Source organism: Castor canadensis, chromosome 9, assembly GCF_047511655.1.
Source record: "Castor canadensis chromosome 9, mCasCan1.hap1v2, whole genome shotgun sequence".
NCBI classification, from domain to species: Eukaryota; Metazoa; Chordata; class Mammalia; order Rodentia; family Castoridae; genus Castor; species Castor canadensis.
In genome coordinates, this window is record NC_133394.1 from 10,309,702 (window position 1) to 10,334,441 (window position 24,740).

General features: G+C 42.5%; 1 protein-coding gene across 1 annotated transcript in view; it reads right to left on the reverse strand.

Annotated features, from left to right (window-relative positions):
* Nucleotides 1–24,740, reverse strand: part of Tbc1d9 (TBC1 domain family member 9) — a 94,270-nt gene that overhangs the window by 49,106 nt on the left and 20,424 nt on the right. The window contains exon 2 of the mRNA XM_020171471.2: nucleotides 6,806–6,916. Coding sequence (XP_020027060.2) covers nucleotides 6,806–6,916 — 111 coding nt within the window. The remainder of the gene's footprint in view (nucleotides 1–6,805; nucleotides 6,917–24,740) is intronic.

Genomic DNA, 24,740 nt, shown 5'->3' on the forward strand with positions numbered 1-24,740 from the left:
AATCGCTGTAGTTTGAAATGTATCTTGAAGTACCTAAAGTGAAATAAAGAGGACTTGGGGGGCATGGCTCAATTGTAGAGCACTTGCAAGCCCAGGGCCTGAGAGACAGAGAGAGAGAGAGAGAGAGAGAGAAGAAACTGGAACTTATTTGGTCTCTGAGGATTAAGAACAAAGGTTTAGGCCTCACTGATGAATATTCAGCAGATATTTCTTTTGTGAGACTGCAGCACTGACTTAAAAAAAAAAACCTGAACTCCAGAAGGACTAAGGTGGAAATTCTCACTGACCACCATGTGAGTGTGTATACATGTGTGTGCCTATGTTTATATATATGTAAATATATATATAATATAAACATATTTTTAAATATATATATATTTTTTTTTTTAAAAAAACACTCAAGACACAGCAGAAAACAAAATAAAACGAACGTCTCTAAACCTTCTAAGGGTAAAGAAGCTATCAATGTAGTACGTTCAGATCCAGAGTGGACATCTGGATTACCGAGTTCTCACTCCCAGGTGAGTTAGTCCTTAAAAGCACAGCTCTTGAAGTTGTCAAATAAAGGGAACCAAGTGAAGATACCATCCGTTTTATGGCTCTATCCAAATGCAGCCATAGGCACAAAGATGATCATTTTCAAGTTCACGTACCAAATGAAGGTAAGAGCGGTGCCTGGGATACTGGAATAGCAATTACTGGCCCTGCAAAGCCACCACCAAATTCCATAGGCTCAGACAAATTTGTATTTGCAGTGAGCAAAGACAAGATCTGAAAAGAGTGCTGTGATTTGAAACATTTTCAAGGAAAAAAAAAAAAAGGAAATCTATTTCTTCAAAACCACATCTAATTAAAGCTACAATTATGAACAGTTTAAGTAAGATGATAAAGATAACGTTCTGTATGATTTGTGCTTACCAAGGCCAGGTGCCAGGCTTAAAATGTAACAGGAAGACCATAAACTCCCAGCAATCCTGGGAGTAGGCCCAGTAATGTGCGCTTTTCCGTTCTATGGAATCCAGTCCAAACTTTCTGGCTCTAAAAACCTGTGCTCTTATCTGCTATACAATTACTGCCTCCTAACACGGTGTACAAAGTGTGACTACGATGAATAGAAGTTATACTGCTTGGGGTAATAAGGACCCAAGAATATTCGGAAAGCAATATTACATAATGTCTAATATTGGGGCTGGGATGTAGCTCAGTGGTACAGCGCTTGCCTAGCATGCGTGAGGCCCTGGGTTCGATCCCAGCACCAAAAAACAAACAAACAAAAAACACATAATGTCTAATATCACACCTGGCTTCATTTCCCCATGATGCCACATACTAGCTTTGGGGTCTTGGAAAAGTTACTTAGCCTCTCTGTGCTTCAGATTTCTCATCTGTGATGTGTAGATAACAAGCCTTGTCACATCGATTTGTGCTAGAGAATAAGATAGCAAACGTAAGCAAGGTGCTTTTTGTGCTAGAGGCTAACTAAGATGATATATGTAAGGTCCTAAGCGTTGACGGAGAACACAGACATTCTTACGCTGTTACTTTTGCTATTACAAAGCAGCAGAACATGAAGACCTCATCTTGAAATGTGACTCAGAAAACATTTCTAACTTCTGACACAGAAAACACGAACCGGTTGTCACCATTGTCTGATGAACGTATGATTCAGCTGCAGTCCCCGTGGCCCTGGAGCTCAGTGTGTGCATGATGGAGTATCCATGTTACTGCAGTAAGGAACGCCTAACAACTCCTTGGCTAATGATCACAAGCTTCTTACACGACTGCCTATAATCTCGTCGAGTCGTAACACGCTCGTTGCTTTATAATCACTGTTAGAAAAGAGAGCCCCAGGAACTCGTCTGATTTGGGCAGTAAGAATCAGTAAGTCTTATTTTATTTCAGCGCCAAGGCCTCTCCTACCTGGACGGCAGGAGTGTAAGTGACTATCTTTCTGGAGGGCACCTGGCCTAAATACATGCACATTCTGACTCAGTGGATCCACTTCTGTGAATTTATCCTAGGTAATGTTGAGATTTTGCTGAGGAGGATATTCACTAAAATTGTTCAAAATGCAGTAACCTCGGAGGAAAAAAGCATCAGGTTTTCAATAATACCTTTTTAATTATATGAATTATACCCAATAAAATATTATTTACCTATTAAAATTGGTATTATAGAAATGCATTTTGTTGATGTAGAAAGTACTTCTAATATATTAGTCTTCATTTTTATGTACTTTAAAATATATAAAAATATATAAACTTATATATAAGTATATATTACATATAAAATACATAAACATAGAGCTATTTTATATATAGTGTAATACACACATAAACTATACTTACATATTGTGTGTATATACATAGATATTTACGTGTAAGTATATAAAGTTTGCCTGGCTAGAGCTGGCTAGATTTGTGTTTATGGCTTTGTCCTTTTTTATTCTTTTTGTTTATCTATATTTTCTAATTTTTGCTATGAGCATATATTGCTTGAAGAACAAAAACCAAATTTTGGGTTTTCTTTTCACCTGCTGTGTTCCCAAGGATACAAGACTTGTACACAGACAAAGAAAGGGTTATAAAACTTCCACATTATATCCATCTCATGTGGAAGACAACTAAATTACCCAACATTTCCTGTGTACTGTAGAGAAATTGCAAGAGCAGACCAATTAACAATCGTTAATTACATTCTAGGTCTGACAGCTACTGACTGAAAGAATGTTTAATCATAAAACCAGCATGGTGCCATTGAACAGTCAGGGATGGAGCAGAGAGACCTGGGATTTGGCTCAAGATTCACATAACTAGCTACAACTGTGAATGTGAACATGGGAAAATTCACTTTGCCTCAGTGTCCTCCTAAAATAAGAGGGTGGACAAGGTCATGACTGATGTATCTTTCAGTTCTGAAACTGAATGGCCAACGAAGCCCGGATGAGAATCTGGAACAGTATAGAAAAGGAAAGCTGAGTCAATGGGCAGACCAAGGCACTATTCAGGACTGGGTTATCAAACAGTATAGTTCATACTGCCAAGGGCCAAGTGATCATTGCATTGGCAGGAAATTACACTTATAGCCCCCAAATTCTTCTTGCCTGGCAAATCATACACCTAGGAGTTACAGTTAGGACTCCTGCTGATCTACAGGGAGTGGTCTATGTCAAGACACAGATGGTAGTGGATGTTGAATTAAAGACCCTTTAGTGATATCCAAGGCACATGACGCAGGACAGGGTTTTATAATCCTATGAACTCTGTAGAGCAATGAATTAAACCCACCTGATTTTCTGCTGAAGTTTCTCTTAGAGCAACAATTCATGAAACTCTAGCAAGTTAAAATGTTTCAACGTATTTTCCTACCAAATTCCAACTTTGTAGTTAATGAAAAAGTCACATTAACATTAAAAACAGAAAGGTCAACATATTGAAGTAATCTTTTTTGGTAGCAGCTTCAGCTCTTAAAAATCTTCTTCAGAAAGGGAGCCAGTAATTTGGATTTTGAATGCACATTGGAAATCGTTAGGAAAGAACAATTAGTGGGTGAATAGGATTTTGCAACGACTGTCACTTCCGTGGAGTCTTCCATAAGGAAATTCTGGAGCTGTCTCTATGGGTAATCAATATACACAAATGCTGAAATCATTCTGGGGTTATTATAATGAGATCACGCAGTGGTGGCAGCCCTTACTTACTGGGAAAATTAAGTACAACTCTTGGGCATATAAATTATGCCACCAGTAATTATGGTGCACTGGTCTTGGCTGGACAGAAGACTGAGGAATAGCTTTGTAACTCTGGGTTCTTCCCCACACAAAGTTCACAGGAAGAGAGAGCTGCTTTGTAGAATGGTAAAGCCCTGAAACAGGCTGTAGAATAATATGTCAAGCAATTGCTAGAAAGTCAGTGGTGGTCCATTTTCAAGGCAGAGCGTTTAACTTTGGCTCCGTGCCTCACCTTGCGGATGCTGGGAGAGGGCCAACTGATAAGGAACTTCAGCTGGGAAGGGCAAATCACCACAGAATAAGGAAATGCGTAAAAACTATGTATGTGCCAGAAAGCATATACCCTGCCACAAGGGGAGCCAAATACCACCCCAAGTTCACTTCTAGAATTTGACCAATCCCAAAAAAGGCACCCTTCAAAATAATCCAATAGGAAATTTAGGTGACATATGAGAAGGATGTACACTCCGCAGTACTGAGACAATGAGGAACTGGGGGAGGGGACTTGTGTACTATCATACAATGCTTGTTGTAACCACTTTGGGTATCTCTGCTCACCAGACACCTAATCTTGCAAGATCCACTGTACTCTACGTGTCTCTGAGCCCAGTCTTTGAGTTTGGACAGATGAGTGTATTTCTCACAGCAATGAACCAGAAAGGTGACTGCTGAGAGGCAGAAGAGACCAGTCACAGAAGCACATACCAACTCCTCACATCACCTTAAGCTGATCTGGAAGGACCAGAAGCCTAGAGGCCTGGAAAGAGAGACTGGGGCTCTGAGGACTCTGCTCCTCTCAGGATCAAAAGCACCTGATGCATAAGTGCTGGAATCAGGGAGGTGAGTGAGGACGGAGACAAAGGTGTCCTTTCTCTTCCCTCACCAAGCCAAGTAGTATAGGTGCTCTCCAGGATTTTTCTTTTCTTTCTCCATGATTTTCAATGTCCTTCGCTTGCTGACCAGGGTCTGTTTTAACACTATTCCCGACTGTGCCAACCAAATGAGACTCTGTCCCACCACGATGGCCCACATGGCATTTCACCGTCCAGTTCCTCCTTGTAGTGAGTGCACCTGCACAGACGGCTGGAGCCGGTACAGTGGAAAATCCATTTTCTTCATAGTGCTGGCTTTGCCTCCGCCTTTCTCCTCCATCCCCTTCCTCCCACTCAGTCCCTATGCTTGGTCTGGGTGGTTTGCCCAAAGCCCCAAACCCTAAGCCATTCTTTGTTTCACAGGAATGTGTAAATGATGAGTGGAGACTTTATTTCTCATGGAGCTGTTTGCATCATAACCAGACTACTTTAAAAGGGATATAACTACAACGCTAAGATTTCCAAATCCCTCCTACCAAATCCTTGAGGGAGCACAATTGGATCGCCCGAGCTTTCCAGCAACCTGACATCACACCCAGGTATTCTCCTCTATTAGCATAGAAGGCCTACCTAAAATTCTGTATTTAGTTAGGCAGTCAGCAGTCTAACAGAACTGTACAGTACTTATGCACACTGGGCTGTAAATGACTATTTACTTGTACCTCATGAGACTCTGAGTTTCTCAAGAGCAGAGACCAGATCTAATTGTCTTGGTACCTTTAGATTCTAGCACAGCTTTTCTTACCAAGGGACCAATTTAAAAACTGAATAAAGTCAGCTGAACGAGCTCCTGATGGCTAAAGCTGAAATAATTTGAGCAAAAATTCAAGTAGAGTACAAAATAAATATCCAGGAGTCTGTACTGACATAAATAATTGAACAGAGGGAGAGAAAACCACATCTGCTTTGCAGAAGAATTCCCTACCCATAGCATAGATTTTCTATCCTAAAAGAGGGGAAGAAAGATATCCCATTCCTTAAAGAAGGACTAGGCTTAGTGACTTTCTTCCCAAGAGTACCATTTTGCAAGTGAGAAGAGAAAAGTGACTCTAGAGGACAGAAACCAGAAACACAACTTCAGGCAGGTTATTTGGACTTCACCTGTCATAAATCATGTTGAAAATATGTACCCATGACAAGATGAGATGAAAATGACACTTCGTCTCTGTGATCTTCCTTATTAAAAACCCATCACCCCCGTCTAACCACAAGAACACCACCAGACAAAATCCACCAGAGGAGCGTTCCACGAGACACCTGGGCAGCATCCCTCAGAATTGCCCAGGTCCTTCCTAATAAAGCAATCTGGGAAAGTGTCCCAGTCAAGAGGAGCCTAAGAGAATATGAGAACCAAGTGTCGTATGGTGTACTGGCAGGATCCTGGAAAAGAAAGAACACTGGAAAAAGCTAAGGCAATGTGCATAAACTATGGGCCTTCTTTTATAATAGCGTGTCAATGCAGATTCATTAATTGCAACAAAGGTACCATGCTAAGATATTAACAATAGTGGAAACTATGTCACCCTGTGGCGGTATATTTGAGGTCTCTGGGCTACCTGTCCAACTTTTCTGTAAATCTAAAACTGTTCTGAAAAGGAAGCCAATTAAGTGTTCAGTACCCTTGCTTTTCCTACAATTATTTAAATAGCCACAGGTAAACAAGTTTTTTTTTTAAAGACTGGCCATGTTGAATTAGCAATTCTTGTGAGAAATCCAGGAGCAGGACTGTTTACCAAAATTTCAGGAAGAACACAGCACACAGATTATCATCAGGGGCACTTATTAAGACATACCAAGTACATTTAGTACACCCAAACACCCCACAAGTTCTCCTTCATTTCCCAGCTTCCCTTGCACTTAGGTGGGGCTCATGTGACTAGTTCTAGCCAACCAATGGAGTGTGAGCAGAAGTGACATGTACTACTTCTGGCCTAAGGAAGTTAAACTCAAGTGTTTAACTTGAGTTCCTTCCTCAGGGTGTCACTACTGACAGGAGGTCACATGATCCACACAGGATCAGAATGAGACAGTTTATCATGTTAAGCCATTACGACTTCGGGGTCATGTGTGGAAATGGTTAAAGTTCATTGCCCTAAACTGCCAAGTGATTTCATTCAGTAAGTACATGTTCCCTCCCTTCTGACAGGAAGCTCTGACTCAAGTTTTTCTGTATTTTTTATGTCACAAGAGTACTGGCACTTACCACAGGCAATGGTCCAATAAACCAGAGAGTCTGGAGTCTGGTACAGGATGCGGTAAGGAGCCACCCGGGCACTGGAGTCCAATACCACATCAAGGGTCCCCACGAGGAGGCCTAAGGATAGAGAGATGAGGAAAGAGGTGAGAATTTCCCAGGGTATTTTCCCAAATTCTCAGAGGCAGTGTGATTGTTCCCCTTCCTCTGGATCTCCCAACAGCCTCACCTCACACTGTACCCAGACTTGACACCACCTTCATTTTAGACAAGATGGCGCTGAAGTCCAGTGGTTCACACCTGTAATCCTAGCTACTCAGAAGGTAGGGATAAGGAGGATCATGGTTTGAAGCCAGCCCAGGCAAATAGTTTGCAAGATCTCTCTCAAAAAAAACCCAACACAAAGAAGGGCTGGCAGAGTGGCTCAAGTGGTAGAGCACCTGCCTAGAAGCATGAGGTCCTGAGTTCAAACCCCAGTGTCACCAAAACATAGATTAGATGGTGCTAGCTCTATATTACTTATTTTAACAATGTCCAAGAGGAAACTGCACAAGGTGAAAAACTGTTTGAGAGTTTAATGTAAGGAGAATAAGTCACCGCAAAGTCCCTGTGCATGGTGGCATTTATAAATTCCCATTAATAAAAATAATACAGTACTGAGTACATAAATGCTGGGGTCTCACTTCATCCACTACATGCCTGATAATGTATTTTTTCCCATTTTTGGCTATGAAATAAATTCTTAATTTGAATTACAAGAACTCATAGGAACTTGGCATGAAAATCTGATTCAGTGTGCCAGGCTGCCCCACCTATTATTTTAATCTGCCAGCGTTCCTTTTGTACTGAAAAAGATTAGAGAACCTCAGCTCAGTAAACATTTACTTTCTACTACGTACAAGATGAACCCTGTGGGCCCAGAGCGGAACAAAGACAGAGTCCCCAGGCCATGTGCAGTCTAGGGACCAGAAGGTCACACAGTATTTTAATGCCATGTTTAGGAGTGAGTGAGGAATGAGAAACAGAGATTTTCTCATTTCAACAGTAGTTCTTCACCATTTCTGACATCATCACTACCACCTGAGATAACTGGAGCCTGCTTGTACTCCAAAATGACACAGTAGTAAGGCTGAGGGTGAGGACATGTGTTTGGGTAGGCAGAGCTTTGCATGGTGTGGGGAAGATCAGTGGTTCACTTACCCGAGGGTGACCAGGTCCTCACAGACACCTGCTCACATCGACTGAGTTCAGAGAAGCCTGACCATTCAACAACGGCATCTCACCATGTCTTTGTAAGAAACACAAAGCCCCATGCTCCCTCAAGAAGAGGCAGTGTCTTCTCCCTCCCAGAGGGAAGGTGACAAGAAGGAAATTAAGACCAAGAGGCAGCTTGGTGCCCAAAGCTGGAAGGTGCCTGTAAGGAGAAGGCTACAAGACCATGGCTGAGGATCCCAACCAGTGCAGGAGAGGCACACCTAGTTTCTCACACAGCAGCCCCCGTCAGTATACTGAGCCATGATCAGACACAGTGATGACAACAAACGGATCCTGATAGCTTCAAACTGGGAGCCTGTGGTGAGTGCAGACTTCAGCTGGGACCACCGTTCACCCAATGTCTCCATTCCAAGGAGGTGGGCCTCCTTCACCCACACCGAGCCAGCTCTAGACGCTGGAATCACACACACACACACACACACACACACACACACACAACTACGTTTAATAAACTAGATCCCTTCATTTTCAGAATAAATTCAAAGGATTCCTGTTGTGTTCTGGATAAGTATCCCCCAAAGGTCCATTAACAACTAGCCTGTACGTTCACCCATCTTAATCTATTTTCTGTTGTTATAACAAAGTACCAGAGACTGGATAGTTTACAAAGAATAAAGGTTGCCATGAATTGGATAAGTGACTTGTAAAGGCCCAGGTGTGAAAGTCTTAGTCATAGAAGTGGTGGAACCTCTAGAAGGTGAGGCTTACTAGGAGGTCTTTAGGTCACAGAGGACATGCCCTCGAAGGGGATTATGGGACCCTAGTCCCTTCTTTTCTCTTTTTTGCTTCCCAGCCATAAGCCCAGCCGTCTGCTTCACCAGATAACCCCACCAGTGCTATGAGGCACACTCACCAGGAACCCAAAGCAATGGGTCTGGCTGAGCATGGACTCATGCTTTTCCTTTATATGTTCATTATCTCAGGTATTTCACTACAGTAACTCGAAGCTGACTAAAGCAATCCCATCACTGAAGTGCCCATAATGATCCTCCACACAGGACGGTCTCTGAAGACTGAGAAAATAGGACTTAGAGCATCAGGCTGTTGGCGGGGCAGGTTTATGGGGATGGCTTTGGGTCACAATGATGCTGAGAGGTGGAGACTAAAGGCCCACTACTGACGGCTACTGTCAGCTGGCCCCAGGCTGGCCTCAAACTCATGAGACTCCTGCCTCTGCCTTCCAAGTGCTGGGATTACAGGAGTGTACACCTCACCCAGCTACCCATCAGCATCTCATGATGTATTGTTTTGCAATAATATACTGAACTTTATGCATATCAAGGCATTACCATACTAAGTAAGTAACACCTGGATCTACACAATATTATTGAAATTCACTTCCTTCAGCTATGGCAGCCTTGGGTAATAGAAGAACTATGGGATAATGGACTTGTGTTCAGAAAAGCTCAGCTCCAGGTCTGGCTCTGTTATGACCACTTTTGTGGAGTGGACAGGCCATTTCATTTCTCCTTGCTTTGATTTCCTCAATGGCAAGGTGATTATAATAACACTTGCCCTCCTGAACTGGGAGTGTTCATCTAGAGGCCCAAGTGAGGTAGACCAGGGAGAGTGCGATGATTGTCCTGGGTCTTTATCCAGGGACAACACATTCATTTCGATTCCTTCCAAACCACAGTGGCTATTAACTGACTTGCACACTCCAGAAAAAAACGAGTTTATGCTAAAGTGGAAATGATTTCATTTTCTCTGGCCTGTGTATAACACATTGAGAGTAAAAGTGTCGGCAACTGGGGAGTTTTCCAGGGGGGTAGGTTTCCACATAATGGCACAAAGCTGGGTATTTTTGTGTTTTATTGTGACTCAGATTTTCTACAAAGATCTCTAATGGCTTAGTGTTGTGTATGGACGAAGGGTGCATTAATAGGAAAAGCAGAAAACAGTGCTGTCTGAAACAAATTGAGTTCCCTCCTATGTTAGTGAAAAATCAAATGCATGTTAAGGACAAACGTTAGCAATAAATACAGAAGCGTCCCTCGTCATAAGTGAGTGTTAGCAATACTTCCTTCTTCTTGGGTCGAGGGAAATAAAATGCTTAAACTACTGCACATATCAACCTACGTCGATTCTCAGGCAGCCTTCAATCTAGGTTAGGGCTGAACCATGGATTGGCCCATGTGGTTTAAAAATAAGCCAGTAAGAGTGTCTTCATAGACAGAGGCTCTTCCAAGGACAAGCAAATTTCACTGGCAGCCCTGGATCTACTATCGCTCACCTCTGAGACCCAGCCTCCAAGATCCTCAGTTTCTCCATCCTTACTGGCTTGCTAAGATCCTGTATTCTCTAACACAAAAGAAGGAAGACCTCTGAAATGGTCTTTCCCAATCCACATAGCTTGATCACCACAATGGCCCCCAATTAAAATCCATCTCCAACATCCATTATTCTAATGAGCCAAACCTCTGGTGTCAGAGATAAAAGAAAACTGAGTGTCTTAATATAGACCCCCGGAGGAAGTGCTTCTGATTAAAGATGCCAGCTCACCAAGCCTGACTTGCATCCATGGCTAGCACAGCAACTTCCACTAAGATTTAGATGAAAACTACACACATATTTTTTCCCCACAGGGTCTATGTTGAAATATTTTATACAGAATAATATTGCATACTCACATTAGAATTTTTTTTTTTTTTTGGTACTGGGGTTTGAACTCAGGGCCTATACCTCAAGCTGCTCCACCAGCCCTTTTTTGTGATGGGTTTTTTCAAGATAGGGTCTCGCAAACTATTTGCCTGGGCTGGCTTTGAACCACAATCCTCCTGATCTCTGCCTCCCCTTCCACCCCCCGAGGAGCTAGGATTACAGGTGTGAGCTACGGGTACCTGGCTCACATTAGAATTTTTGTGTGAAAATTTAAGGCACTGGCCATCCAATTAGAAAATAATATTGTGAGCTGAGGTATGCAGCCGGCCAGTCAAATCAGCAAATACTTCCCACGCTGGGCCCCTTAATGTCCTGGTCACAATGACCCCATTTGGAACACTGTGTTCCTCTGTACACTCTTGGCTCCTGCCACCTTGAATGACAAACTCCTACTTATTTAGTGACATCTCTACTCCCTTCGCAGTTGTCTGTAACGACTGCTGCATGTTTTAGAATTACTCGAACATCTTGTCTTGGTTCATTTCTTTTCTCCAGATTAGGAATTCCCTGATGGCAGTGTCAAGTTGGTTCTTTGGGATCACAGACCCTGCACATTGTTTGGAAGTCACTGAGCACTAAGCACAAACTTGATGAAGAGACAAGTTACGTACTTTAAAAAAAAAAGCCTAAATAATAAATTAATTAATATCGTGTTGTCTAACCTCTATTGATATAAGAAGTGAAGACTCCAGGAAAGAGAAAATATTAGTCCTCCTTTATCTATCTTCTATCTACACAGAATACTAGAAGTGAGAAATCCGGTCTAGAAAATCCAAAAAAAACCCCAAATCAGCCATCAGGATTTTCTTAGAAGTCTCCTTACTCACAGCTCTGGAATGACTGTCAAAACACTGAAACTTTTCATCATTTCCCACACAAAGCGCTGTCTCAACAGCTGTTCAAGTCAGCTATTTCTGGTGTTAAACAATCTTCAATCGCCTGAGATAAGTAAACCAAATTATGGCCCTCAAAATAACTCTTCTCTGCATCTACCTATTACATAGTTCAGAAGTATCGTGTAATTCGAAAATGCTGTCTTCCAGGAGACTCAGAAAACACGATGAAAGTGTTCAGTGAACCTTCCCCCCAGGCGGCAGGCACTAGGGCTGTGTGCAAGAGCCCTCTCCCTGCACACCTGGAGCGCTGGCTGGGACTGGCACAGGCCAGGGGGCTCTGTGGTTGCAGAAAGACCTCCACCAATGCTCTGAGGCAGGAATGTGTCAGGAGAGTACTGGGGATGTAGGAAGGTGCTCTAGAAAGCAACCAGTCCATCTACTTATGATCTTGGGTGATTTCATGTTAATCTGAACAGGATCTAAAGCTCACTCAGTCCCCTCCCCCCAGTTCCTGCAGCCATGAAGTCAGTCAGAGATGAGGTCAAGTTTCCATGTGCCATGGCAGTGTGAACAGGGAAGTGAGCTCAGCCTTGGCTCATGTCCTAGCCAGTTCCTTAATCTCTCTGTGCCCCTACTTCCTGATACAGAAATAATAATGGGCCAGGCATTGGTGGCTCACGCCTGTAATTCTAGCAAGATACAGAGATCAGATGGATTGAGGCTCCAAGCCAGCCGTCATATAGTTCATGAGATCCTATCTTGAAAATACCCAACACAAAACAGGCTGGCGGAGAATCAAGTGGTAGGACACCCGTCCCAGTACCACCAAAAAAAAAAAAAAAAAAGAACTCACCCAGAGAGTGCCTAGTATTAACTAAATACTAACGTTTAATGAAGTATTAAGAACCATCAAAAAGTACAGAAAGTCAAAAAATACATATACTGCCACTCTAGTCTTAACATCTGCTCCATTTGCTTCAGATCCGCATTGTCAAAGAAAGACAACATCCCAGACACTGTAAAGGTCCCTTTGTGTCCCTCAACCCTAGCTCCCTCTCTCATAACCATTCTCAAATTGTTCTGTGTTCCTCCCACCCATGTCCTTTACTTTTATTACCCAGGTATTTGTACATCTATTAACATCGAAGGGCTTTGTACAATTTACATTAAAGAGAAAGGGCAGAGATCGCACAACTTAATTGTGCAATAATAATTTTGCAAAATTTACTTAAAACTCTGACTGATTCACTTTAAATGTGGTACAGTATTGATATCCAACAGGATTGTTGTTGCCCCGGTTCACGTCCTAGCACAGTCGATGAGTGAAGGCACCAGACAAGAGTTACAGCAAGTTCACACACAGGAGTTAAGAGTAAAGCAAGCACAAAATTTATTGGAAGGATAGCAGAGCACCCTAACGGGTGGGACTCAGTTCATGAGATTATATAGAGGCTACATAGGGAAATCTCATCAAAATAAACAAACAAAACCCAGACATGTTTAGGGAAAGGACAAGACTTCCCATTCTCCTACTTTTGGAAATGAGTATGGAGATTAGCAATTGTTGCCCAAAATCAAGAAAACTCAAAGGAGCTGAAGGTGAGGGACTATGCTTGGTGAGTGTCATATACGCATGAAATAGATACAAAAAACCTCTTGCAATTGCTTTAAGTGGGGTGGGGCAGGGAGGAGGTTGTGGGGTCCCTGGGGTTGAGGGGGATGGGGAAGAGGCAATCTAACCAACATACAAGGTAAGGTTATTGGAAATTGGCACAATGAATCCCCCTGTACAATGAATATATGCTAATAAAAGTGAAAAGAAATTCAAAAAGTTAAAGAAAGAAAACTTAAGATCTAATTATTCGATGAAGTGCTGCACCCAGCACACAAATGCTGTGTGAACACTGTGTCTGCACACCATACTGGCAGGGGTGATATTAGAGAAATGGTCTCTGTGTGAGCCCGGTGCCACTGGCTCACACCTGTAATCCTAGCTAGTCAGGCTGCAAAGATCAGGAGGATTGCGGTTCAAAGCCAGACCAGAAAAATAGCTCATGAGACCCTATCTTGGAAAAAAAAAAAAAAAACCAAAACACACAAAAAAGGGCTGGTGGAGTAGAGTGGCTCAAGGTGTAGTGCCGAGTTCAAACCTCAGCACTGCAAAGAAGGGAAGGGAGAAGGGGGAAGGGAACGGAAGAGAAGAGAGAAGAAGAAAAAGAAAGACAGAAAGCTGAAATTGCCAATGCACCTGGGCTCACAGAGTCCCATGAATGATGTGAAAGCACACACAGCTGATGTGGCCAGTCTTATTATGCTGAAAGAACAACACGAGCCACAGCTGTCCCTGAGTGAGGAGGTGGGGGGTGTGAGGCTTGGTGGGGAGGTGACTGAGGCAAGAGATGGGGTAATGTGTTTTTCTCTATTTTACAATCTTGAAGAGACAGTTATCTCAAGTCCAGGAATTACTAACCTTAAGGGAAAGAAGCTAAAAGGCTATGGATCAGCAAATAACAAACCCCAAGAGTAGCGTTCTACCTTCAGTATAGACTAGTCAGAGGGAAATTTTATTTTCCTAAGTATCCTATATTCTCCCATGGCCTCAGAATCTGTAGGAAACAATGAGTTCTCAACAAGCCTATAATGAACTGTGTATAATCTTATAAATGACAAAAATGCATGCCTCTAATTTTTTAGTATTAAATTCAACAGATACACTGTTCCAGATTTCTAGATACTGGATCTCAATAATGATAACAGACACTTCAAAAACCTGTGCTTTCAATCACACTCAGCTAGGGAGAGAGAGGTCTAGGGCCATCTGGAATCAATTGTGTTAATTTTAAAGAGCTTATTCGTAACATTTAATTGAGAAAAGAAAAAAAACTGTTTTCACAGTGCAAACTAAGATAAAAATCAACACACTGCCATTCAGGCAAGAATAAGAGAATGAAGGAGGCCTGGGTTTCTATTGTGCATTTATCCCAAGTGTTGAGAATCTGATCTAGTGTATTAGGTCATCCCCAAGAGACCCTTACCTCATTTCCTACCAAGAAGCAGGCAGGCTAATGGGAGCAGAAAGACAGAGCTAAGCGAGGCGGAGCACCTGCTCTGCAATTCCTGATGTCAGGTCTGAGCCATTCATGCTCTCAGGAGAACCCAGAAAGTGAAAGTTCAACAGGAGCAAACTGAGTCATGACTGTTCCATTTTCTACCTCAAAAGATAAAGCACAGGTTGGTTTACAGCTAAGCAAACAGCAGAGAGCTGAAATCCGAGGAGCATCTAGTACGCCTGCTCCAATCTCCCCAGCACGAAGGCCAAGCCTTCCAGGAGCTGCTCCAATTCGCCTGGCAGGCCAGACTCTTAAAGTCACATGCCTCCCTCTTCCCAATAGAGAGCAGTTGGAACGGGTTTTTCTTGTCCTTTGGTCACTACCTTAGAAGGAATGATTCAAATACACTCCAGTTAGGAGCAGCTACCTATTTGTAGGCCCCAGTGCAAAAGGAAAACTGAGTTCTTTTGCTCAAAATTTCTTCAGAATTTCAAGATGGCAACAATAGGACATTAAACCAAGCTTGGGAATCCCTAAGCTCAGGTCCCTGTGCACAGGCTATGCACCTAGAAGTGGCTGTGATTCCAGAAGTGTGATGGTGGTCTCATCCCACAAAGTAGCTTCCCTTCCTTCTATTTACAGAGGCTTTCATTCACGCAGCAGGAAGGTGCATGGGTTCTAATCTTGTCTAGAGGGAGGTCTCAAAACCTGAAACTCACAGTCAGGGCCAGCCAAGGTCAGCCCTGAGAGGAAGAGGTACTTCAGATGCTACAGTTGTCGTTCGTTGCTAGGAAGCCCAGCCAACAGCTAAGCCACAACCACCTCCTGGACACTGTGTGATGCTCCCCGGACTCCTTTGTTCAGGTAGCCCACATCTGTAGGAGCTGCTGCCCTCAGAAGACAGTCACCTCTCCTTCTCATTCCTGTATTCTCTTATGCAGTACCTCTATTACTACCTGAGAGCATAAATAAGCTAAAGAACAGCTTCGTAATGAAATGCTATCATCTAGAAATAATCCTGAATTGGAAGTATGTCTTCTCTAATGATGCTCGGATATTTAAAATCAGGTCCTCAAATAATGATTTAATGGCATGGTAAAAGGTATCCAGTATGTTGTGTAGAAAAAGTCAGCATAAAAAGAATTTTTGTTTTGCATGAAGAAAAAGTATAATCTCATCTATATTATAAATTATATTATATTTTATTATATTATATTATAAATTATATTGTAATTTATAATTTATAATTATAAATTATATTGTAATTTATAATTTATAATTATAAATTATATTATATTATATTATAAATTATATTGTATTTTTTAAAGATTACCAAAATAAACACAAGAACTGGTGTTGTGGCTCAAATGATAGAGTATTTACCTAGCGAGCACAAGGCCCTGAGTTCAAAACCGTATATTGTGAAAACAATACACAGTAAAGATGAATACTAACATTACCTGGTGAGATGATAATTTCTCACTAACTTTTTCTTTATGCTGTTCCGTGGTTTCAAAAATGTCTCAAATGTTCATGCACTGCTTTTATAATAAGAAAACAAAAAAATTGAAAATTATTTCCACCATTATTCTTTGGGCTTTCTTTATTCAAAGAGAGATCATGTCGGCAAGTAAACAGATGGCTATTGTGCGGTAATAACCCTACTACTTCCTTACAGATAGCCATGGGTTAGAAATCTTGTTGCTAGGATGCAGCACTCAAGCTACTGGTCAATATCTAAATGAATGTCATCCACAAAAACACACTGTGATGGAGAAAGGCCTGGGATTTGCATCTTAGAATATTTTAAAGTTCATTTTCCCTGTGGTATATGATGCCCATCAATGGTAAAAATTGGTGTACATTCATAAACACAGCACTGCATTGCTTAACTCAGTTGTAGGCACAGATGCTTGAATAGTTTGCTTACCCTAAGTCAAAAAGTGTATAATCTCAAAAGCTACAAAAATTAAACAAATCAAATTTAGTTTCACCATTGAGTGTTCATTAAATCCATAAGTCCCCATGGTGTTCAACCTTTGGCTATGCATAAACGAGGCACAGAAAGAGGTCATCTGTGCTTAGAATGACTTAGGGAGTATCTAGAAGGATGCACATTTGACTGTTGATCGTGGTTACCTTTGGGGAAAGACCACAGACCTTTATAACTATTAGAATTATATTTTAAGCACAATACCAGTAGTTCAAGCTTATAATCTTAGCTCCTTGGGAGGCTAAAACAGGTAAGACTGGGAGGATGGAAGATCATGGTTCCAGGCCACCCTGGGCAAAATTTCTGAAAGCCCATCTCAACTGAAAAAAGCTAGACAAGGTGGTGCGTACCTGATCACAGCTACAGTGAGAAACTTAAGAGGATCACGATCCAGTATGGCCTGGACAAGAAGTGAGACCCTATCTCCACAGTAACTAGAGCAAAAAGGGATTGGGGGCATGTCTTAAGTAGTAGAGAGCCTGTCTAGCAAGCACAAAGCACTGAGTTCAAACCTCAGTATCACCAAAAAAAAAAAAAAAAAGAAAAAAGAAAAAGAACTGTATTTTAAAGCAATTATTATTTTGTTGGCACCATTTGAAACTTTCTACTCATAATTGTAATAAAGTAATAAAAAGAAACAACATGGAAATAAAACATTATACTAAAGATCCTACCTTAAGAGTTTATAAGCAATAAAACTGTAATGAATAAGCTTCTGATACTTTTTGTAAAGGCCACTGGCTACCCTAAGAATTGGTAACCCGTAGTATCACTGGGGTGGGGGTACCTGGGGAAGCAGAATATAACATTAGATAGAATAGGGTTGCCTTTGACCAGGGACTACAGTATCAGCACACACAGAGCTAATTTGTGGCCTAGAGTGAAAAGATAAGGTCAACCATGCACCCCAAGGATTTGAGTGACAAAATGTTCAGGGAAAAGACAAGTACCTATAGGAGCAAAAGCTGAAAGGCTTCCATGAAAAAGAGAATGCAGAAGCCAGCCAGATTACACAGAAGCAGACACTAAAGTACAGGTTGAAAAACCCAGTCATCAGCAGGAAGGGAAGGAGTAGAATATGGAGAGAAGCCAACAAACAGATTACAGTAGCATCCTCGGGAGCCACACAGCGAGAGCAGAGAGCCACTTCCGCCCAGCTGGCTTGCTTCTGGTCAGTGTTCCAGGCCTGGTTCCCGTTCCACGTATCTTGGTGAACAATCCCAGGTACTTGAATCCAAGATAATTTGAATAAAGTCTTTGTGCCTTGCAACCCACTGTGCCCAACTAAAACCCTAGCTAACCTCCTTGGCTCCCTCCAGATAGGGGTCTCTGAGAACACTTTCTGTTCTACACTACAGTGTGCCAAGTTTTGTATAACAAGGTGCCAAGGCTTTACTGGCAATTTAATAATATGCTTTACAGCTTGCATCCAAATATTCTAAAGCAGATAAAAATAGCAGCTACAGAAGTGTAATTAAAACAATCACGTTGCTTACAGGGGAAAGAGACAGTGGCAGCTTGGCTTGATGACGGGTCTTGTGTGACGCCATCACTCTGAGAGCAGCAACCTCACCTCTAGCTCCTCCTCAGAGGAATTCCAGGTCAGGTCTGGCTTAGCCTCAAGCCACTTGGACAAAGCTGAGGATGCTTCACAGAAAAATGTCAGTTTGTGATTGTTAAGTGAGTACAATCTTCACCAAAGGTCCAGACAAGCTCTAAAAAAGGAAAAATCAAGCCAGAAAATAAAGAAACCATGGCACCAACTAATGGGAGAAGACAAACAAGGAAGTCAAGGTGGTTTGCTTTCGAAAAGCCAGGTGTCTACATCCAGTATTCACCCTTATTTTGTCAAGATGTCTTCCAATATATGAAAATGACCTGCACGTGTAGGTGAGTCCCCCATGGAATACACTACACTCAACTGAGATTTCCTAAGAAGTAGTTCATGGATGGCCTGGAAATAGCTTGCAAACCATTTTGAAAAATATCAACAGAGGATGGAGAGAAAGAAGCACTGGCAAGAACAAACAAAAGCAGGTTTGGGGGTGAAGCAGACTTACATAAATGTAAGTAGCCCCAGTGCTGCTTTCTCGTGGGAAAGGGGTTTTGTCTGAATCATAGGATAATTATTATATTTGTTTCCTTTATTTTACTTTATCTTTTGGTGGTGCTGGAGTTTTGAAACCAGGTCCTCACCCTGCCAATTGAGCCATGCCCCCAGTTACACTTGTCTTATTACAAAAAAAAAAAAGAACAAAAGCAATGCACTGAGGTGGGAGTGTTTCTTTGCAAAAAGCCTGTAATCCTAACTACCCAGGAGCAGAGATCAGGAGATTGCAATTTGAAGCCAGCTCTGCAAAAAAAAAAAAAAGAGATACTTCCAAGAAACTTGTTTTTCATGCTGTAAACCTGTCACACAGTTGATACCAACAATGTCACTCACTGCACACATTCTTCAATTAAAGATTGAGAAGCAAAAATGAGAGGTGTGGAAATTATTTTTTATATCATTTTAGTATGAATTGAAAATTTAAAGTAATGAAGGACTTGTTAGGTTGCTTTCACCTTGAACTTTATCTTCAACACTTAGCTCCCTAATCTCTAAGCAAAATCATACACACACATACACACATGCAGTCACCCCTCATTATCTGTGGGCATTGGTTCTAGGGCAACCCAAGGACATCGAAATCCACTGATGCTCACGTGCCTCACCTAACATGGGCAGTATTTGCGTTAACCTATGTGCATCCTCCCATGGACACATGTAGAGCTCTACATTGCTTATCACACCTAACACGATGCAGATGGTATTAAGTCATTGCTACACTGTACTGTTTGGGTAGTGATGACAAGAAAGAAGTCTGTGCGTGTTCAGCACACATGCAATTTTTTTTCCTCAATATTTTCAATGTGAGGCTGGTTGAGCCCGTGGGCTGGTTGGGCCCCAGACGCAGAATCCATGGATGCTGAGGCCAACCATATCACAACACACTAAGCTCATTTAGCGCATGGTCACTTAAACTGGGTTTAGGGTACAGAGGACTCTAAAAAGCCTTCAATAGGAGGTATGGCTCAAGTGGTAGAGCTCCTGCTTTGCAAGCATGAAGCCCTAAGTTCAAATCCCAGTCACACACACACACACACACACACACACAAAAGCCTTCAATATTTGATCTTAACGCTATCTTTGGATTTAATGAAACACAATGAAGCAAGGGAAGAATAGAATTACATCAAAATAAATGTTTCCAACTTTTTAAAAACACGATTACATGCCAGTGTTTTCCAACCCATCTCCTCTTTGAATAAACATGAGTTTCACCTTCTTCATCCCATTGTTACAGCCAGCCTGAATGAGGGTCACAAATCTGCAGAGAATCAACACATGTTCCCTGGACCAGAAGATGCAGACAGAAGATACTGCCCAGCTCTCTGTTCTGTCATTAGCATTGAGAGGAGAGAGACAGAGGCAGACAGAAATACAAAGGGAAAACAAAAAGTCCAATTTTTCTTTCTTTTTGAGACAAGGTCTACTATGTATCCCAAGGTGGCCTGGAACTCACCATGTATGTAGCCTCAAACTCACAGTCCTCCTTCCGTGGCTGGGATTAAGGTGAGCAGTGTATTGTTTTTGCTTTTAATTTAAGATGCTTCTTCACACTGTGCAGACAGACCTTCCTGCTTACCAGCTACTCAATAAATGATTAAGACTTGCCAGTGATTCTTCACTGACACCACACCACTGCCCCCTTGTGATACCATTTTATTTATGACTAGCAAATTAATTCCTCCACAGTATGTACGCATATCCTGCACACAATAAACCTTCACTTTCAGCTGATAATTAGCAAGGGCAGAGCCAGGCATCTCATCACAGCACTTGCTGGCTTCAAAACTTTTCATTTGCTAGGTGCCAGCCAGGGCCTCTGAAGTCTAGCCAACAGATCAAGAGGATAGATTCTCTACACAGCTCCAGGTGGCACGAAGATGATGTGATTGGGAGAGTGGTGAACTCCCTACTCTCGGGTTCCCTTGGGTGCGGCACACTGGTGTCATGACGGCAGGCAGGAAGGCCACAGTGTCCACCACTCCATTCTATGTGCACTGGTCACAGCTGCCCAGTGCCTCTCCAGGAAGCAACGGCGAGCTGGAAGCCCATTTGTCCCCTTAGCTCCTTGGGCAGGTGGGGGCCCCTGGGGTGCCCTGCAAACACTACTATCTCCTGTGCGTGCCACATGTGAAAATAGATGGGAAGGTCTGAGGTAAACTCAGCCACACAGAGAAAGTCTTCCACTCACTTGTGGTTTACACACATTTCTATTCCTCCATTTTCAATGCATTTTGGCAGCATTTCAAAGAATTCAGAGCGTATCACTTCCCCATGGTTTGCCACTAAAGTTACCCTAAAAATGCTTTACCTTATTTAAATGCAATCTACACGGCCTTTTTCCTTTTTGAGGAGAAATACATCTAGTGTGCATATCCAGATGTGACTCATAGGAGATTTTCCTGATCTTTGCTTCTCTTTGTGCAGGTTCTTGGAAAACTTTTATTTATAAGAACTGATAATTCCCCTTTTCTATAAGTGTCATCTTCAGTGCTCACTCCTTTGAGTGAACTCAGAGGAAACTGAGTCCAAATCATCCCAGGTGATCTGTACCAGGGTCTCAGTCCTCCTTGGCTTTTCCCACATAATCAATGAATAAGCAACAACAATGACTGATGAGTTAGCCAAACAGTTAGCAAATTACAATATGCCTATTTTCAAATAATTTCCAAAAAGATAACCAGGGAAACTCCTAGAAAAACTAAGCTATTTATATTAAATCTGGGAGAGTACCAACAATCTAGAGGTAACATTTAGATGTTTGTACTGGTCTATTTCTTTAATGGAAAGATTATGCCTACCATGGTGGGGCCCACTTGTTGTGCAAAGAAATCAGAGGAGGGAGATTCAAGTTCCCATTTCTCCACTCACAAGCTGTATATCTGCAGATAAGTCACAGCCTCTCTGGCTATAGTTTCCTGTGGCTAAGTCAGTGGTAATTTATCCTTCCTACCCATCTCCCAGAGTTGTTGAGAAAATCAGATGTCACACTATACAAAGGAGGACTTCACAAACTGTAGACTATCTTGCTCAGTGTAATGAAATAATATTTAATTTTGGAGAAAGGCAGGATCTTCAGGTCATCGTCTATTTATTCTTACAGAGAAGGGAGTGAGTGTGAGATGAAAGGGTGTTTGCTAAGACTTTGTTCTGAGCCTCAGTGGTCACCATGGGTAACAGTGTCTAGAAGGTGAAGAAAGAATATGGTGCCACATGATAAAAGCGAGAGCACACAAGGAAGGGGTGAGGATAGGTAAGACACCTAAAAAATTAGCTAGCATTTGTTGCCCTTAACGCAGAGAAACTAAAGCAGATACCTTAAAGCAACTGAGGCCAATAGGAAAAGGGGAACAGGTACTAGAGAAAAGGTTATATCAAAAAGAATTAACCTAGAAGGTAACACCCACGCACAGGAAATCAATGTGAGTCAATGCCCTGTATAGCTATCCTTATCTCAACCAGCAAAAACCCTTGTTCCTTCCTATTATTGCTTATACTCTCTCTACAACAAAATTAGAAATAAGGGCAAAATAGTTTCTGCTGGGCATTGAGGGGGGTGGAGAGGGAGGGGGCGGAGTGGGTGGGAAGGGAGGGGGTGGGGGCAGGGGGGAGAAATGAACCAAGCCTTGTATGCACATATGAATAATAAAAGAAAAATGAAAAAAAAAAAAGAATATGGTGCCAGTCCAGAAGGCATGGAACTTCATCCTGATCATGAAACACAGATCACCTGTGTCAAGGGCACTTGGCTGGGCATGGAAAACCCAGTCTACATCTCTGCTGACTTGAAGAGTAGGAGGTAGGAGTGAAGAAAGACAAGGTCCATGCAATGAGCATTTGCTCATCAACCAAGGAACACAGACACTAGATACTGCACGATGGCTGCCCTGGACTGGTGAATCTTGCAGAGGACAGTTTTGAAGTGTACCTCAGAATTGGGCTCTTGGTGGACTGTAGCTTTTAAAAGCATAGATTTTACACAGAGAACTGGGTGGAATCCCAGTTCTACTGCTTCCTTGGAATCATGACCTTAGGGAAAGACATATAATTTATAAAAGCCATGATTTCTTCACCCCTACAATGAAGAGAATAATAGTATCTTGCTGACAGGGCTGTGGTGAGGATGAAAGGAAATGGTACACAGGAAACATTTGCAGTGTCTGGCTCTTCGTGTGCGTTCAGTAAATGGTTATCTACCATGATTACTAAGTGTGGCAAGGTGGCCCACCAAAGTAGGAAGGCGCCCAGGTGTGTGGGGGAGAATCAGTATGTCAGCTCAGTGGCGAGAGAACGTTTGAGAGGTTTGCAAGAGTCATAGATTGTGGCCGGCTGCCTCCTGATAAACTGTTAGGGCTTCATGTTACCAGTGAGTGTTTCTGACAAGTATATAAAAAGTCACTCCAATGGTAAAGTATACTACTTATGAATAGAAGCAGAAAAACTAGTTAGGAAGCTTCTGATAAGGGGAAGATTTATTGAACCCCTCCTTTTATGGCAGGAGAACCTTCCTAATACAGAATTACCTCTTTAACCTTCACCAACACCCAGCTAGGCATTACTCCCAATTCACGGATGAGGAAATGAAGGTTCAGAGCCATGAGTGAGAGAGGCTGGGATTTGTCCCAGCCTGTCCCCTGTAGTGCTTCCCACACTCAAGGAGAGAAGGGCTGCCAGGTGTGGGTGGAGTAAGGGTAAACTAATCCCAGCAAAGGACTGGGCAGTAACACTGGCCACTCAGGGGAAAGGGTCAGTTCTCTGCTGCTATGTATCTGTTAGGGGAAGACTTCTTAGTGTACTCTCCCCGGGAGGACTTACCTTGGGAGAGCTGGTTTCCAAGGTGACCCATAAGCTTCCAATCCCAAGGACAAGTTCCAGCCTCGGCCAGCTGAATACTTCCTGTTTGTTCTCCCACAAGAAAGGACATAACCCTTGTAAATGGAACCACAGAGTAGATAGCTATGTCTGTGTACCAAAGTGGCGCCCTGTGGCCCCATGGGCCAACTAAGCTTTCCAGGTTCCTAAAAGATGCTTCCTCACCAAGGTCAATGCCCTCACTCAGCCAGGCCAGCTTCCAAAGGATGTTCCCACAATATTCTGGTAGTGGAAAACTGGACCTAACTAGTGGGGAAGACACTGGCTACCTTGAAGGGCCCTCTGAGGGCCAAGGGGTAGCCTGAGGGCATGGTCCCTATTTCCATTAAAAGCTTTGTTACTCTCTGGTTACTAAGTTACAAAAGGGGAGAAAAGAAGTTAAGATGTATTGTATATGCCAAGCAAACAAATATTTCAATTAGCCCTTAAGATAACAATAAAAATGTCACCAGTAATGGCTAGTAGCAGCAACAACCACAGGTCAAGGGCCATCCTAATCCCTTTATGTGCATTTTCTACTTGAACTCCTGACATTCTTAGACATGTACACAGCTATTGTCCATATTTGACAGATGAGGACCCAGGGTGCTGAGGGAAGTGCAGATGGCAGCTGCCCTGCCTCCACATCCTCTGTGTTGGTCCACTTCCCATTACTATATTGAAATACCTGAGATAATTAACTTTTAAAGAGAAAGGGGCAATTTTAGCTCACACTTTTAGAGGTTCCAAGATAACGTAGACTCACTGTTTTGAGCTCCTGGTTGGCAATGGGGGAAGCTCATGGCAGAGGAAATTTCTCACCTCATGGTCAGGAAGCAAAGAGAATGAGGAAGGGCTGGGTTCCCAAAATCCCCTTTGAGGGCATGCCCTTGATGACCTATGAATCTCGGCCTTATCCCCTACAGGTATGCCATCATCTAAGGGCCCTACCCTGAGGTCAAGCCTTTAATACATGGGCCTTTGGGGGCACTTATCCAAACCAGAGCAACCTTCACCCTTTATAAATTTTCCAGTCTCAAGCACTTTGTTGCAACAACAGAAAATAGACTCAGACAGCTGGGTACACTGGCCTATTTCTGACCTTGCTTTAGCTCCCCAGGATCAACCCGCGATGACCCATCCCCCTTTCTTCATCTTCCTAAGCCCC